The 19,054-nt window shown below is 38.1% G+C and overlaps 1 protein-coding gene across 1 annotated transcript in view; it reads right to left on the bottom strand.

Annotated features, from left to right (window-relative positions):
• HSD17B4 (hydroxysteroid 17-beta dehydrogenase 4) overlaps window positions 1–19,054 on the bottom strand; it is an 87,951-nt gene that overhangs the window by 3,193 nt on the left and 65,704 nt on the right. Inside the window, exons 19-23 of the mRNA XM_066382082.1 lie at window positions 18,472–18,578; window positions 16,900–16,986; window positions 13,315–13,401; window positions 12,325–12,463; window positions 5,361–5,488 (exon numbers count right to left, since the gene is read on the bottom strand). Of these exons, the coding sequence (XP_066238179.1) occupies window positions 5,361–5,488; window positions 12,325–12,463; window positions 13,315–13,401; window positions 16,900–16,986; window positions 18,472–18,578 (548 nt within the window). The remainder of the gene's footprint in view (window positions 1–5,360; window positions 5,489–12,324; window positions 12,464–13,314; window positions 13,402–16,899; window positions 16,987–18,471; window positions 18,579–19,054) is intronic.

Below are 19,054 nucleotides of genomic sequence, written 5' to 3'. Positions count from 1 at the left end.
GTTCCTTATGTCCATCTTTGCTTTAATCTACTCAAGTATTAACTGAACTACTGTGATATACTAGGCAATATTCTAGGCTAGAAAATAAATATCTCTCCCTGTTCATGTGGAAATAATATTATAGTAGAGGAGTCAAAAAAATATAAAATGTAAGCAAGTACTTTAAGACTGGAAGCAGTAAGACCAGTGAGGAAACTGTTTAGTAAACCAGGTGAGAGACAACAGAGGCGTGGATCACAGAGATAGCCCTACAATGAAGAGAAGATGACCTTAAGATTATTTCAGAGAAAGATCAGGCAGGATCAAGTACAGAAAGGAAACAGAGGTACAGAAAGAAGCCAAGACAATTCCTGTATTACTGAGCATATTAATTTGCGTAGAGAGAAGGTGGTGCCAATTCCTGAGAAGGAAAAGACCACGGAGAACACTAAATCATGAGTTCTATATTGAGATGCCAGTAAGATTTCTCATCATAAAGGGCAAGCAGAGAACTGGTTACATCACTGTGGAACTCAGAGAAGACAACTGAGTGAGACTTAAATCTGCGAGTTGTCAACACATAGCTTTAAATAACATAGGGTGGATGAACTCATTTAAGGAAAGTGTGATTTAGAAAAGAGCTGCGAAGTGAGCCTTGAGAAACACCAAAATTTAATGGGTGGGGTAGAAGACACCAAAGGAGATTAAGAACAGCCAAGGTGAAGAAAGCAAAACAGGAGAATATGGTTTCACAAAAGCCAAGGAATGAAATCACTTCAAGAAACTAAATGCTCCTGAAGAGCTGAGTAAAACACAGAGAAATCTTCACTGGAATTAGCGAAACAGCAGACATCAGTGACTTCACAAGAACAGTAGCAGTGGAGCGACATAAGTCAGACAAGAGGGGACAGAAGAGCAAAGTCAGGACAGAATGTGTAAACCTATGCTATGCAATAAAGTGGCCACTAGCAAGCACATGTGGCTATGGAACACTGAGATATGGTTATTCCTGGCTAGATGTGCTATACATTTAAAATAGACACTGGATTTCAAAGACTTACTTAGTATTTTTTAAAAGGATATAAAATATTCCATTAATATTTTTAATGTTGATTGCATTTTAAAATACTTGAATGTACTGAGTTAAATAAAATACAGCTAGCCCTTGAACAGCATGGGTTTTAACTGTGCAAGTCCACTTACACATAGATTTTTTTCCAATAAATATACAGTCAGGCCTCTGCTTCTGTGGATGGGAAACCTGGGGATAGAGGGCCAACTCGCACTGAGGTTGGAGAGAAGGTAATAGAACCAAAGAAGCTTAGCATTTCTCTAAGGATTATCATTAAAAATAAAAAATACCTAGGTTTTCATCAAATTTTTGCTTCTGTTTTTATTTTTTATACTTAATTCCATTCTGTATGGTATTGACTTAGGAATATGGAATGACATGAAGCATTACCATTTCCTATGCAACTTCCCAGTACCATCAAAGATTAATCTATTCACCCCCAAAGAAATGGTATGCCTCACAATTATATATAAATGTTTCCTTAATCCTACATTTAATCTTTGTATACAGACATCTCAAATATGTCTGAAAAAGAACTCTTAATTGCCCACTCTCACCCCAAAAGCAATTCCAGTCAGCAGCCAGATGATCTTTAAAAATCAGATGCTGCTGGCCCTGGCCAGTTGGCTCAGCAGTAGAGCATTGGCCCAGCATGTAGATGTCCCGGGTTCAATTACCGATCAGGGCACACAGACACAACCATCTGCTTGTCCACCCCTCCATCCCTCACTATCTCTCTCTTCACCTCCTACAGCCATGGCTCAGTTGGAGCAAGTTGGCCCCAGGCACTGAGGATGGCTTCATGGCCTTGCCTCAGACACTAAAATAGCTCAGTTGTCGAGCAACAGAGCAACGGCCTCAAATGAGCAAAGCATCACCCCACAGAGGGTTTGCCAGGTGGATCCTGGTTGGGGCAACTATCTCTGTCTCTCTGCCTCCCTGCTTCTTACTTTAAAAAAAAAAAAGTCAGATGCTGTCTTTCCATAGCTCAATGCTTCCTATCACGCACAAGCTCTGAGCTCCTTATCAAGATCAGCAAGGTCCTGTGTGATATAGCCTTTGCTTATCCTCCCATCTCACCTCCTACAATGATCCCCACTGCTCACTTTACTCACTGGCCTCTGCACAGTTACAGTGCTCTAATACGTGGGTCTCCTCAGCCTTAGCCTTTGCACTAATTGTTTCCTTAGCATATGGCTCACCCCTTACTTTGATCAAGTCTCTATCAGGCCATTGTGGACAAGTTTATTTAAAATATATAGTTCCTCTATGCCAGTGGTTCTCAACCTTTCTAATGCCGTGACCCCGCAATACAGTTCCTCATGTTGCGGTGACCCCAAACCAAAAATAATTTTGGTGGCTACTTCATAACTGTAATTTTGCTGCAGTTATGATTCGGAATGTAAATACCTGATATGCATTATGTATTCTCATTGCTACAAATCAAACATAATTTAAACATAGTGATTAATCACAAAAACAATATTTAATTATATATTGAGAAATATTTATTACTAATGGACCTCCTTACCTAGTGTATTGGGGCTACCATTCCGCCACCCCCAATAGACGTCTATAGGAGGCAGATCTTTTACACTGCAGAATCCGCACAGCAGATTCCTCAGTGTGAGGCCTCTTTCAGTCTTTTGGGAGGCAGATCTATAGGAGGCAGATCTTTTACATTGCAGAATCCGCACAGCAGATTCCTCAGTGTGAGGCCTCTTTCAGTCTATTGGGGGTGGCGGATTCCACCTTTGGAATTTTTCTGCTCTAGGAAAAGTTCTAGCGTGGAGAAAATTAAGCAACATGCTCTATATTTGAGCGGAATCTGCTGTGGCCTCCCATTGACTTGAATAGGAGAGGAAGAAATGTGTTGGAAACTATTTCTCCGCCTCTTATTGAAATCAAAAGGAGGCTGCCGCGGATTGTGTGGTAACCCGAGATTCTCGGGAGCTCTCTTCCACAAAATCTGCCGCACTCCCAATGAAATCAATAGGAGGCGGATTCAATGCCGGAAACCGCTGATTTCAGCAGTTTCCTCATTCAGAATATGGGAAAATATTGGGAGATATGGGAGATAATTATACATTGGGGAACAGTGTGAACTACATCTTATAGTGGTCTCTTATAGTATAAGACCGATGTAGTTCACACTGTGTAAATGTATGGTGCTTTGTGTAAGTGTAAGCTGCTTTGTGTACTGTGTAATGATTACACACAAAGCACCTTACACTTACACAGTATTGTGTGTATGGTGTGTGTACTGTTTTTACATTATTAACCTTTTTTACACCAGCAGGCTGTCTCGCAGGCTCTCTTAGCTCTCTGCCTCTTGCCTCTCCGCCTCCTAGGCTTCTGTCCTCCAGCGCTTGTTGCACCCGCCCACTGATGACGTCAGCAAGCGCCAGACACACTAATGCGCTGCTCCATAACGGCGTGCGTTCAAGCTGAATAGCGCTGCTGCAGACGGCAGCGCGGCTTCTCAGCGACTAAAGCCATCGGAAATATGTATTTTCCGATGGCTTTAGGCGACCCCTGTGTTTTGGTCCTTCGACCCCCACTGGGGTCACGACCCACAGGTTGAGAACCGTTGCTCTATGCTGTCACACTCTAATCCAGGGGTTGGAAAACTATAGCCTGTGGGCCAAACTATTCAGATGTTTTTGTACATAAAGTTTTATTGGAATACAGCCAGACCCATTCGTTCACATACTATTTATGGCTACTTTAACTCTATAATGGTGGAACTGAGTGGGCACAATAGAGATCATCTGGCCTACCAAGCCTGAAATATTTACAATGTGATGCTTGCTGTACAGAAAGTTTGCCAACCCATTATTCTGACTTATTTTTTCTTCATCCCTGAAATTATATTTCTCTTCTATTCACCTATAGAACTACGCTCCACAATGTCAAGGCACCCCTAGAACCCAAATTACTAAAAAAAGAAATTGAGGGACTTCGTACCAAGCACTATACTAAACTCATCACATATATCATTGGATTTAGGCATTATAACAGTGCTTTGGGATTGTTATAATTATTCATTTTACCAATAAGAAAATTGAGGTTTACAGAGTAAGTGGCAAGGCTAAGATTCAAACTCCAATTTATCTGACAACAAAGAAGATATTTTTTACTGTACTACTTTACAATTCTTTTTAAATTAGTCTTTCTATCCAGAAAACCCCAAAATTTTCCATTTATTCAAACTACTTCTTTGAACTCCTCTATTCTAAGAACCAATCAGTTGATTCTCTTGGGATTTCTAGCTACACAATCTTGATTTGAAAATAACAAATTTTCCTATTCCATTCTAATTGCTACACCAGTTCCTTTAATTTTGTGTCTTTATAAATTGGCCAAAAGTTTCACAACAATATTAACTTATCATGGTCAGAGAGGGCACTCTTGTCTTTTTTTTTTTTAATTTATTTATTTTTTATTAATTTTACTAGGGTGATTTCAATAAATCCGGGTACATATGTTCAAAGAAAACATGTCCACGTTATCTTGTCAATCAATTATGTTGCCTACCCATCACCCAAAGTCAGATTGTCCTCTGTCACCTTCTATCTAGTTTTCTTTGTGCCCCACCCCCTCCCCCTTTCAATATTAACTTATGGTCAGAGAGGGCACTCTTGTCTTAATCATGACTTTCCACTGAAATGTCTCTCTCTAAATGTTTCACCTTCAATACAGCACTGCCTGTTATATTCTACCCTTCTATTTCCAGTTTCCAATGATAATTAAGACAAGTTCTCAATCTTATATATCAGGAATGACTAATTTTACAGTATCTACCAATATCATAGTTTTTCCCTTTGAACTAATGACATAATATATTTAAAAGTCTAGATGTGGGTTTTATATTATTGATATGCTAAGAAGAATTTCAACAAAAATTCAGTTTTAAAGAGTGTCAGTTGTGCCCTGGCTGGATAGCTCAGCTGGTTAGAGGGTCAGACCCAATATGCCAAGGTTGTGGGTTCAATCCCCAGTCAGGGCACATGTAAGAATCAACCAATAAAAGCATAAATAAGTGAAAGAACAAATCAATGTTTCTCTCTCTTTCATCTAAAAATATCAGAAAATAAACAATTTACAAAAAATAAAAAACAGAGAGAGTGTCAATAGAAACTCTTAGAAAAATTAATGATCTGTCAACTCAAATATTGGTATTAACTATGTCTTCATCAGAGTTTTAAGAACTCTGTTTTATAAATCAGAATTTGGAAGTCAGCTAAAAACTGTAATTGTCAAATAGGAAGCAATAATGATGAATGAATGAACATTTTACAACTATTACCTTCTGAGGATCAAGTTTGCCCAGGACTACATCCATGAAATCTTCATCTGAAAGTGTGATTGTTACATCAGCAGAGCCTTTTGCAGGGCCTTGATATACTTCTCCAGTAGCATTTTTTAGGTCAATAGCTGGGGAAAATAATAAAAAAACAATGTGTCATATTTCCCTCACAATATGAGAGTAAACTAACGATAGTGCAGGCATTTTTACAGTTTCCAACTTAACATGCTGCTTATTCTCACTGCATATTACCCATCACTTAGGGGACAAATTTAATTCTTTATTTTTTGAGATGTCTTTTTTATAAAGAAGTTCTTCAAAATAATCAAATTTCACTGAAGAAGTTTATACAAAAGAAACATTTTAAATGTGAATCAAGGTAGAATAATACAAGGAAGTTAAAATGGTGGAGGTTACATGATCAAGGTCTTAGATCCAAACATGCTACAGTCACAAAGGAAGAAGCTGAATTTTAAAACGGTAGCATGTTGTGGGAAGGGAATACACACTGTAATCACCTTTCAAATACCTGAATTCATCAAGATAACATAAATTTAAAAAAATATTCCAAATAGTCTTGTTACACTTAAGATTTTATAAAATATTTATTGCCCTAACTGTTGTGAACAAACATTCAAATTAGCTTCTTTCCATTAACTTTTTTGACAGAAGAATTAAGTGTTCCCAAAACAGGCTGGGTAACCAGAAAAACTATTAAAAATTTAGCTTCATTGCTCTCTGTATAACATTTATAAAGCTTTAGCCGTAGTTACACTTTAGAAAGATGTAATTATCTCGTACGTGACTGAGACCTGTCCTGCAGGAAGCCCAAGCCCAACTCGGATCCCCCAGCCTCTTGTAGGTGGTTTCTCTCGCTCAGAGAAGGAGCTACAGTCACATCACCAACTGAGCCAGCCAGCCAGGGCCTTACAGTACACATTCCTTTAAAAGTCAACTCACTTTGGCCCTGGCCGGTTGGCTCAGCGGTAGAGCGTCGGCCTGGCGTGCGGGGGACCCGGGTTCGATTCCCGGCCAGGGCACATAGGAGAGGCGCCCATTTGCTTCTCCACTCCCCCCCTTTCCTCTCTGTCTCTCTCTTCCCCTCCCGCAGCAAAGGCTCCATTGGAGCAAAGATGGCCCGGGCGCTGGGGATGGCTCCTTGGCCTCTGCCCCAGGCGCTAGAGTGGCTCTGGTCGCGGCAGAGCGATGCCCCGGAGGGGCAGAGCATCACCCCCTGGTGGACAGAGCGTCGCCCCTGGTGGGCGTACTGGGTGGATCCCGGTCGGGCGCATGCGGGAGTCTGACTGTCTCTCCCCGTTTCCAGCTTCAGAAAAAAAAAAAAAAAATCTAAAAGTCAACTCACTTTATTACTTAACTAACAATATTGAAGCAATAATGCTTAATATTTCTATAATCTTGCTATATAAATGTAAAATCCAATTATGTTCCTATAATGGAAAAGATTACACATATGTAAAAGGAACCAAATTTCCTTTAGAAGGAAAACAACCAAATCCTCAATACCAACCAGCTTAAACCTATCATCCTAAGGAAAACAAAAGTTTTTACTTAGTAACACTATCACCATTACATGAAAACAAACCTGTCTTTGTCAGAAGTTTCAGTTTTATAGCTACTTTACAGCTATTGGATACAATCAAGCAATAAACAAATTCTTACTTGGAAATATGGAGTAATATTCATGTCTTGAGTAACAAATTGCATATTTAAAATTTTTTGGTCAAGTTCTAAGATGCTCACTTTATTTTGAGATAAATGGAAATACTGGAAACATTATTCTATCAACCATGACCAGCAGATAATCGTGTAAGACCAACGAAGATCTCCTTCCACTTCTTCCTGTGTGCCAGGAAGCAGAGTAGCAAGGCTAATGCCCTGAGTTCCAACTAATATTTCCATGAATATGGTTTCCAGTCTGTCTCCTGCTGTGAACTAATCCCTAAATTTCAGGCCTGCAGTTCCCACAACCTAGTCCGGATCCCAGGCTGCCACAGTTTTGGCACTCCAGCTTATCACCTTCCTCCTAAATTCTCTCCTCTCCCATGGTTCCCGCTTCTAGTGCTGGAGTCACAGCCTCAGTAACACAGGCTCAACACTTGAACATTAGTTGTCTCTTTCACATTCCTCTTGTTTTTCAGACATTACTAGTGGCCAAGTCAGTTGATTCCATCTTAGCAATAGATCCCCGCAGGCCCTTTCCTCTCTATTACTGCCATCAACTTAATATAGGTCTTCCATCCTTTTCATCTGCAATGCTACAACCCTTGTTTCCTTAACTCCATTTTAAACTTTCCACTAATACTGATTTCTGTAGACCAAAAAAGACATCCTGTCTTTTCATATTTGTAGTCTACAACCTAGCAGAGAACGTGGCACATAGCAGATACGCAATGAACCAATCCTCCCGTCTGTGAAAGCCAACAGTACCTTTCCCATGTCTCTTATCACTTCTGTTCCGTAAGAATTATCTGTATATATGAATAGGTTCCAATTCCTATTTAAACTCCTTCAGGTTTAAGAATTCAGAATTTTTCAGATTTTAGGCAGATAATGGGTGGGGTATTATGTATTATGAATACAAAACGAGTGTTATGTATTATGAAAGACCTCCAATATTGCAATACTCTATAAACAAATAACCTGATTTCTATATTCAACTAATTCGTACTAGGTGAGATAAGGACAGTTAGTTGCATTGTATAAGTTCAGGTCAAGTTCTGCCAACAAAAAATTATGAGAAAAAAACTTTTCATTTTTAGAGCTTTTGGTTCCTGGAGTTTTAGATAACAGTAACTGTGTTTAACTTCCAAAAGCAGAATATTCTATAGGCCACACAAAGCCTCTGATTCTTTAATCTTCTTGATGCTTTCCTGTCATCTTTCATTTCCTCTGAATTTTTACTGTTGCTTAGAACAGAATCGGAACCAAAGGGTTTCCTAGGAACAACTTTTAGCTGGTTTCAGAACTTAATAGTAATAAATATTATAAAGCATATTGCTGACCTATAAAATGTTTCAATTGTACCACATCCTTCCTGAATATTTTACTCATATTAAAAACAAAATACATATCACTATCCATACAATAAACTTAATGCTTAAATAGAAAAAAAGGCACCAATTTCAGTACTTTTTTAAGTGCAAGTATCTGATTCCATCTAAAACTGTGCACTCTATATGGCTTTTAGCACTTATTGAACATGTATGAAATCGGATTTCTGTGTGTTATAGAGTAGACCATACTAGAAGCAAGAAATAAAGTAATCCAATGTTAAACCCAAGGTCAAGTAGGAGGAGACATATAACTAGAAATGTCACCCGACCAGGCAGTGGCGTAGTGGATACAGTGTCGGACTGGGACGCAGAGGACCCAGGTTCAAAACCCTGAGGTCGCCAGCTGGAGCATGGGCTCATCTGATTTGAGCAAGGCTCACCAGCTTGAGCCCAAGGTCGCTGGCTTGAACAAGGGATCACTCATTCTGCTGTAGTCCCCGGGTCAAGGCACATATGAGAAAGCAATCAATGAACAACTAAGGTGCCTCAACGAAGAATTGGTGCTTCTCATCTTCTCTCTCCCTTCCCGTCTGTCCCTCTCTCTGTTTCTGTCTCTGTCACACACACACACACACAAAATGAAATGTCACAATGCACAGTAAGATAAATGTGATGAACAGCAGGTTCTGTTCCCAGGGAGCTTAGAGATTTCTTTCTCCATCTGATGTCCATTTTTACCTTTCTAACTTAATTCAAGAATCTCTAGAAAAATAAAAAGCCAAAGAACAACCTTTATTTAAAAGGGTAAAACACCTAATGGCACAGGATATCAAAAAAAGGTGTTCGAACGTGCCTAGGCATTCAATTAAATTTTGGAGTAATAAAAAGAGCACAAAATTACTGTGTTCTTGATATTAAAAATAGTTAACAGTAAAATAAGTAAGATAGGCCTCTATCTTGACCTCATCTAATTAAGGAAACACTAACTATGGATCATAATGCTTTTAATAATTCTAAAATAATACTTCATAATCAAAGCATTGTCTCCAGAGATAGAAAAAAGAAGGTGCAAGTGAGCATTCCAGATACAGCCTTTTTCCCCAGAACGTCTCACCAAGGCCCTCTTCCAGTTGCTCACGTGGACCAAGGGCCCGTCTCTCTGTCACACATGCGCTCCTGGCCCACAGAGAACCAGAAAGACTGTGGCCTCTCTCAGAGCCGCCAGCCCAGCGGCACGGAGGCCACCCTGGCTCTCGCCCAGGCAGCTCTCCAACACCTAGACGAGCAGAGGGCCTCAGAGAGGCCTGACCTCAGAAGACACAGCTGGGAGTCCTTCTCCACAGCCAAAATCAACCCTAACCCAGCACCGACACCAGCACTGTGCTAATCCTCCCTAGACTCAGACTAACTTGGTTTTAAAAGACTCCCCTGTCCCCAGCACTGCACCCACACGCGGCCTAGAGATCTGTTATTGGTGCTGTCTGGATGGCAGGACGAGGGAGGAAACATGGAAGGTGGGCGTGGGCCAGGACCTTGCGGACGGGATGTGCCTTCCAGGCCACTGAGCCCAAACCCTGTGGTTCCTAGACTTGTTCAAGGTCAGTCACTTTCATAACTCAAGAGACACCTGAGCCCAGCCATGGTAAACTGAGTAACTCAGCCCCCGTTCTCTATCACCAGGTTCTGATCTGCCAATTTAGCACGTAAAATATTTGGTGATAAAGTGTTTAGCAAAACATTTAAAAAACTTCTTGTTTAAAAAAAAAAAAAGGGAAAAAAATGAAAGCACCTTAGATATCCCCTAAATCAAAGCACTGAATCATCTATTTCATGCTACTAGGTGCCAAGATGCAAAACAGAGACGCCAACAAGGAATGGCCTTCTAAGGTACATAAGCCAAAAGACCTGGCCAGCTTCCACTGCTGCGGCTCCTGTGATTAACTCAGTGCCACAGAGTCTGCAGGAAACAACAACCCACTGAGAAGAGCTGCACAGCTGAGAATCCAGGCAAGTAACGGGCAACGGGTAACCAAAGGGAACAGTGAAGCCTTTCAGAGGAAGCTTTTATTTTTTTACAGAGACAGAGAGTCAGAGAGAAGGATAGAAAGGGACAGACAGACAGGAATGGAGAGAGATGAGAAGCATCAATCATGAGTTTTTTGTTGTGACACCTTAGTTGTTCATTGATTGCTTTCTCATATGTGCCTTGACCGCGGGCCTTCAGCAGACTGAGTAACCCCTTGCTTGAGCCAGCGACCTTGGGTCCAAGCTGGTAAGCTTTGCTCAAACCAGATGAGCCCGCACTCAAGCTGGCGACCTCGGAGTCTCGAACCTGGGTCCTCGCATCCTAGTCCAACGCTCTATCCACTGCACCACCGCCTGGTCAGGCCAGAGAAAGCTTTTAGATCCCGTTTAACTGTTAACTTTGATAAATAAGCATCTGAAGAAGAGAAGATGAAACAAACATAAACCACAAGGCATCAATAATACATAAATATTAACAGGAGGATTCTAATATTCCCATTTTCCAGTGGAAATATAAGGAAAAATCCCTTTTCCAGGTTAATTCAAGGTAATTTTTAACTGCAAGCACATTTTCTAATATTGTCTATAAGGAAAGGGTCACCAAGATAAGGGGAAACTCTTGGTTACTGAAACTGTTTGCCAAGAGTGACTCTGCCAATGTTGAGACACAGTTCCAGCACCTGTTCTCACTCTTACAGATCTCGCCTCTCTTCTTCACCACTAGCTTCAAAAGTCCTGTGCTTTCTACTTATAACTCAACCTCTGACATACTGTCATCCATGAGGAAAAAGCTGAATTCCATCATGGATTCATAGAAAATAAAAAGGGGCCTGACCTGTGGTGGCACAGTGGGATAAAGCATCGACCTGGAACACTGAGGTTGCCGGTTCGAAACCCTGGGCTTGCCTGGTCAAGGCACATATGGGAGTTGATGCTTCCCTGCTCCTCCCCTTTCTCCCTCTCTCTCTCTCCTCTCTAAAAATCAATAAATAAAATATTTTAAAAAAATTAAAAAAAAAAAAAGGAAGGACAGAGAAGAAAGTGATGATACCTACACAGGCAGTGTTAATCTATGAAGTTATTTAGAAAATATTAGACACTTTGAAATTTGAGGGACCAAATACAGATCACATTTGTGCCTTCCTTTCTACCCTCTGAATTAAGATCCTATAGGCACAGATGTCTTCCAGAATACGTTAACTGTGGGTAGTAGAATTATACGTCCTTATTTTCTTCTTTACACCTTTCTACACCGAATGTTATATAATGAGTATACACTGCCTGAAAGAAACAGCAACTGCTACATTAAAAAAGAAAGTTCTTTACATTGAGCCAGAATCAACTGAACAAAAGTTCAAAATGTTTTTTAGGAATATGTAATAGAAGATTATTTCAAATTTTCAGTTGACTTAAATATACATTTTAATTTTTTTGGTCTAAGTGAGCATTTATAGTGATCTTCAGTTGTAATGAGAAATAATATGATTTTCAAGGCACTTAAATAGGCACCTTTTAAATAACAATCTGATAATTAAGGTGATAATCCAAATTATTAATGTTTGGGGATAAAAAAAATTTTAAATGTCAAAATATAATGACAAAAATATTGCATTTGATCTGATGAACTTTCTTTATATTTAAGAGAAATTTGAAAAAAGAGTTAAAGAAGCACATAGCTAAAATGACTGTTTAAAAGTACTAATTCAGGTATTACAATAATATCAGGTATTTTCATTTTGATTCCCTACACCTCTAAAAAACATGCCTTTGGATACCCTGAAACCTGTTATTCCCATGAAGAATAACTGACCTCAGAACATAGGATTTACCTTTCAAAGAGAGAGGCTTTAATTATAACAAGGCTACTTTATCTCTATACACTAAGAGTTACCTTGGAACATTATCAAGTCAGGGATGTAACTTACTCCACTTAGCTGCAGTATCTCCACCTTTAGTGATATGCCACTCAAACACAGCCTTCACTTTCTTCACCACCTCGTGCCCAACATCCTTAAGACGGCGACCAATTTCCTCAAATACTAAGGTACTCTGAAGATCCTCCCCCTAGGAAAAAAAGAAAGTTTAATTTTGAAAGTTATGTGAAATGAGTCAAGGGGAAAAGTGACTACAAAATATATGTTCAATAAGGTGAATTTTCCAAAAGCTGCACATAAATAAGGCAAACTAGTTTTTCTTTTACAACCAGACTTCTTTCACACCTCCCTTGTATTTATGTATTTATTCATGTCCTTCAGAATCTCAGCCCTCATAAGAAAGTTTTTACTTTTATCAGAATTCAGAAATAATAGTTTAAAGTAAATTAGGAACTGGACAAGCTATATCCTAACTAACTTCAATAGGAAGATATTGGACAAATCAATCGATTTTAGTGGTCTTATTTCTTTATTTGTAAAATGGGACCAAATTATATAAAAACTGAATTTTTTCTAGCTCTAAAACTTTGTAAGTTTTTGATCTTAAAAGCCTCTGCATAGTAACAGAGAATAACGAAAATGTTTTAAACGAATAATATATGCTATTGTTTTGATATTTGTATACAAAGCTTTATACAAATATTAAACCAAGAAAAGGTAGAAAATGTTTAACTTTTTCATTTATTTTTCTCCAAAATATTGTTTGCTTGATAGTCTCATTAAACAACTGATTTAGGTACTCTAAAACTAGAAAATAAATTATTTTCTCTTGAAAGATACCCCAGTATCCCCTCCAAATAGTTTTTAAAAATTCCTTTGTCAAAATATTTTTATTCTAAGATGTTTTAATTAATGTCTTTTAGTTCAAGAATTAAGAATCTTTCACAGCTCTTAATTTTCTGAAGTAGTCTGAACATTCTCAAATCCTAACTAAAATTCAGAAATTAGGAAATGATTCAGATACCACTTTTTATAACCTACCTGAGAAGGTGTCTTGGCTAAAACGTCAGATGTTGGCACAAGATCCACATATGCATTTGAAATAACAATGTCTCCGGTTTCTTGGGTCTTATAAAGGAGTACAAAAGGGAAAAATAAACCAATTCACTCTGATGATTGCAATGACAAGACAACTTCATGTGAAACAACATAAAGTCATTTAAAAGAATTTACATTTTTTCCTCATATTAAAAAAAAAGTCCAAATTAAATAAAAAGTTCATAAATTAAAAGTCAAGATGAATAAGAATGAACCCTTACTGATTTAATACAGTTGTTACGAAAACCTAACTATAGAATAAACTGGAGCCCTTTTGATAAATGTGTATGACCAGGTTTCATCTCCAAAAATTCCAATGACCTGGGGCGCAGCCAGGGTGAGAACTGAATTCTCAAGCAGTAGAAGGCATGACACAGTATCTACACGAGACAGTGGCAATCCAGTACATGTTTTCTGTTAATACTGTTCTTTTAAAAGGAGCACTTCTAGTTCTTACCTCAAATAAGAGGAGTATATTGCATAAACTAAATGCTTAAAGAGCCTTTTGTCAAAATATTAAAGAAACTCAAATTCTAATTTCTAAACACTTTATCAAAAATTATTCCAATGGCTATTCTTTCATGAAATTATGGTATTGTTACAAATATATAGGATAGTATCTAAAAATTAAGGTGGTACTTATTAAATCTGAGTTTTAACAGTCAAGATCATTATCCTCAGACTACTTCATATCACACTTCAGAAAAAAAGATGTTTAAAACAATTAGTTCAGCCCTGGCTGGTTGGCTCAGTAGTAGAGCATCGGCCTGGCATGTGGATGTCCTGGGTTCGATTCCCAGCCAGAGAACACAGGAGAAGTGCCCATCTGCTTCTCCACCCCTCCCCCTCTCCTTTCTCTCTCTCTCTTCTCTTCCCTCAGCCAAGGCTCCATTGGAGCAAAGTTGGCCCAGGCGCTGAGGACAGCTCCATAGCCTCCACCTCAGGCACTAGAATGGCTCCAGCCACAACGGAGCAACTGGGCAGAGCATCGCCCCTGGTAAGTAAGCCGGGTGCATCTCAGTTGGGTTCATGCAGGAATAAGTCTGTCTGACTCACCCCCTCTTCTCACTTCAGAAAAATACAAAAAACAACAACAACAAAACTAATTAGTTCATTTTATTTCAAATTCTATACAGTGAAAGGCATGGAAAGAGACAATTTATAAATAAAATACACTTTAGTAAATTACGTTCTTGTAACCAAGCCAAGCACATCATTTGAAACATTAGTTTAAGATGTTTTTTAAATTTTTTGTTATTTATTGGTCTTGGGAAAGAGAGAGAAACATTCATATGTTGTTCCACTTATTTATGCATCCATTTGTTGATTCTTGTATGTGCCCCAACCAGGGATTGAACCTACAACCTTGGTGAATTGGGATGATGCTCTAAACAACTGTGCTACCCAGTCAGAGTGAAGAGGGTGGAAAAGAGGGAAGGCGGGAGGGAAGGAGGGAGGGAGGGAAGGAGGGAGGGAGGGAAGGAGGGAGGGAGGGAAGAGGGGAAGGAGGGAGGAAGGGAGGGAAGGAGGGAAAGAAGAAAGGATTAATTCTTACATATAATTAATAGCAAAAGAGTACATCTATTCCCTGAGGGGAAAAATAGCAAATATACTGAAAGATAAGACATGCTTAGAATTTATCAAAATGGCAAGAATGTATTATATTTAGATATTAAATTATCTCTCAACCCTGAAAGTTTGCATCCATAGAAATTATTTCTATAGTGTTTATTACTAGAATTGTGAGAAAATAAAATCCTGTACTACAGTCATGATCCTAAACACTTTGAGTTCATGTCTTATTCAAAAAATAAAACTTACAAAAAAATAACTAAAAAATAAGAGGGCTCCAGATTATGTGGTACAAACATTAATTGTAAGAAGAGTTCAGAAAAAGCTAATACTGTATGTGTGTTTGTATGGGTGGGAAAGAGGGGGGTGAGGGGCTTGAACTGAAGCCTAAGACAGGAAGAATTTGAAAACTGAAATAAATACCACATATAAATTAGGAAGGAAAATGACACTGCAACCAGCAAGAAGGAACTAGAAATAAGGCAAGCACAGAAAAAAAAAGTTCTGGAAAGTCTTTTACTTATGAAAGAAATCATGACATAATAAAAACATTTAGGGCCCTGGGATCTAAGCTTTGAGTTAGGCAGATCTGCGACTCTACCCAGAACCACCACTTTCTTTAAAACTTTTTTTTTTTTTTCTGAAGCTGGAAACAGGCAGAGACAGTCAGACAGACTCTCACATGAGCCCGACCGGGATCCACCCGGCATGCCCACCAGGGGCGATGGCTCTGCCCCTCCGGGGCGTCGCTCTGCCGCGACCAGAGCCACTCTAGCGCCTGGGGCAGAGGCCAAGGAGCCATCCTCAGCGCCCAGGCCATCTTTGCTCCAATGGAGCCTTGGCTGCGGGAGGGGAAGAGAGAGACAGAGAGGAAGGAGGGAAGGGTTGGAGAAGCAAATGGGCGCTTCTCCTGTGTGCCCTGGCCGGGAATTGAACCCGGGTCCCCTGCACACCAGGCCGACGCTCTACCACTGAGCCAACCGGCCAGGGCCAACCACCACTTTCTATGTGACCACGAGTAAGTTATTTAGAAGACCTGAACCTAGATTTTTTTCTTATATTACATGTAGAGTTGTTATGCATATTAGAAATAACGGTACAGCCCGCTTATGGGTACTCAATGAATGGAAGCTGTTATTATTGGTGGTGGTGGTTAAACTGCTCAACACAAACCATCCATGTAGTCAACAGATCAGGACAAAAAGTACCAGCCTGGTCAACTGTGTTAACAAAAATGATCTTTAGAAACTCACAAATAAAGAATGGTTGCATTCCCTTTTAGTATTTTACTGGAGCACTGTTAATTGCCTCATCCAAAAGTTACTTAACTCTACAGGGAGATATACTTTTGTCTTGTCACTTATAATTAGGCTTAGACTCTGTGACATAAAATGTTCATTTCTGGATTTTTGTGTGATTAGTATGCACATGCTTTCTGCCCAGTGGAAAATATAACCATAAAGGACATGGTTTTATTATTCCATAGGACATTAACTACTCTTGTCTCTAACCCAGCAAAATCATTTTAGAATGCCTTTCCTGTTGGACTACATGCTCTAATTCTCTTTTGAATCAGTTTTATCATCTTGCTTGCTAGCTCCCTCATTAAGAAATTAAATACATTTTTTTGTCATGTTTTTATTTATATCTCTCTGAAAACCATGTCTTTAATTTTTTGAAGAATATATTTTGACAAAACTTGACTGATTCTTTGAGTCAGAAGTATATGGTTGGTTGGGTTTTCAGAACATCTGGACTACCGCTACACAGACAGGAACCAATTTATTGAAAATAAAGAACAAGGTACATAGACATTTTATTTCCAAATAAAAGTTTTCACTGATTATACAAGAACTTTCTAGGTTTTGTCTCTTATCCATGGTAATAACCAAAAATAGTTAAGATGGAACAAAATTATAGGATCTAGTGAAGTGGGTAACAAAACATCAGTCATACCTTGGTCTGGAAATGGATTCTATTTCCTTCCTTCCACATCTCAGTTTGTAGCGTTTGTCCTGGATATACCGGTTTTGCAAAACGAACCTTTAAAAAAAATGAGTTTTGGAGTTAAAAATGTTTTAAAATGTATCTTTTCCACTTGTGAGGAAAAAAAATGGGAGAGAAGTTAAAGAGCATACAAAAGGAAGAAAAGAGCAGTTTAAATATATTTAAATTTATAAAAAATAACAATATGATAAAATTAGAGAAATGATACAGTTAGTATAAACTAATTCTTTGTGTTTCAAAGTTGAGAGTCAATAAATAGTGTTTAATCCTGGCAAACTAAGAGACAGAAATATAATTATATTAAGTAGCGTTGACTAGGTAACCACCAAAACAAATGAAAGCAGTTAAAAATAGTATTTACAGAGATGTAAAGTATATCATACAGAATACAGTCAATAATACTGTAATAAAATGTATGGTATCAAAGGGTACTAGACATATTGGGATGACTGATCACTTCGTAAGTTATAGAAATGTCTAATCGCTATGTTGTATACCTGAAATTAATGTAATATCATATGTCAACTATAATTGAAAAATAAAACAAAAAATTGGTACTAATTATGTCTGAGGAATAACATCTGGGGTGGGTGTACAGGATAAAATAATTCCACTTTTATTTAATCATTTTCTATACTAGCTTATTTGCTCTATGTACATATTATTGAATAATAAAAAATAGTTAAAATAAAATGAAAAGCACAAGAATAACCAGTGTTATCAAAGGTATGGCATCAAAAAATGCATTTTCACTGCTTCATGGAGAACAAACTGATAAAAGCTTTGGGAGTTATTTGACACTTTCTTAAAATTTTTTTACTGTGTATCTTTTGACTTATAGTTATGCAAAGATATTATTCAGAGAGCTTTCTTTGTAATTTATAATGAATGAAAACTTGAAATCACTTAAATGTAGAAAAACTAAAATCAGTGTGCAACCATTATATATATATATAGTTCATTTTTCCATTGATTTGAGAGAGAGACAGAGAAAGAACATCAACTCGTTCCATTTACTTGCTCCATTTAGCTGTGCCCTCATCGACTGCTTCTCATACATGCCATGACTGGGGATTGAACCAGCGACCTCAGTGTGCAGGGACAATTCTTTATCCACTGAGCACCTGGCCAAAGCCACAACTATTACATTAATGTGGATGAATGTTTATTAGCATTCAAATGCAGCCACCACTTAACATTTTCAATTAAATTAAGACAAATTACAAACATAAATTTTTTAAGGTAAATCTCAAGTTTCTGTTAAGGTATATATGCTGATATACGTATGCTCCTATTTAATTTATAAAACAATCCAATTAATATGCTAAAATTATAACAGTATATGATATTCTTCATGATAAATATGTAATAGAGGTATTTTAGCTTCAAAAAGAAAACATGCTAATTGCCAAGTGAATGTAATAAAAATATTAAGTACAGTACCTATTTAAATAAGTCATTAACTTTTTTCCTCTAAAAATTAAAAATATAACTTGTTCAAATTGCACAATATTCATGTACCTTAATTGCCTTGAATCTTGACACATCGTTATCTGCAAACCGCTGTAAAACATGCCTAGCTGAAAATCCAAATGTACATAATCCATGTAATATGGGTCTGTTGAAACCTAAAAAAAAAGAGAGAGAATATTTAGCTAAATATAGACATGTTTCTTGGGTTAAAATCCAAGAATAATTAATTCAGGGTTTCAAAAATATATCCTTAACTGCACTGACATGAATTATACCTTCTATTTTAAGACACATGGGAAATATTCTATAAATAATATTTCCTGGGTGAAAATTATGAAATAAAGAAAGAAAAAAACAAGAAAGTAATGAAAGAGATCTGGGAACACAAAGCATTCGTTTGTTTAGCTCTGGGTATAACCATGAAATCATCCATAGTGATTTCAATATCAACATATGCAGTTAAACCTTCTGTAACCTTTCAGTTTCTTGCTCTCTCCATCAATGACCCTGACCATCAATGATAACTCAGACACTGACCACTATGGTCCTACCCTACACCTTGCACAAGCAGGAGCTTCCTTCCACCATAATCTCACTATTTCCTAACTTCCCATATCCTTTGCATAGACAT

Source organism: Saccopteryx leptura, chromosome 4, assembly GCF_036850995.1.
Source record: "Saccopteryx leptura isolate mSacLep1 chromosome 4, mSacLep1_pri_phased_curated, whole genome shotgun sequence".
Taxonomy (NCBI): domain Eukaryota; kingdom Metazoa; phylum Chordata; class Mammalia; order Chiroptera; family Emballonuridae; genus Saccopteryx; species Saccopteryx leptura.
This window is presented reverse-complemented; position numbering and strand designations above follow the sequence as displayed.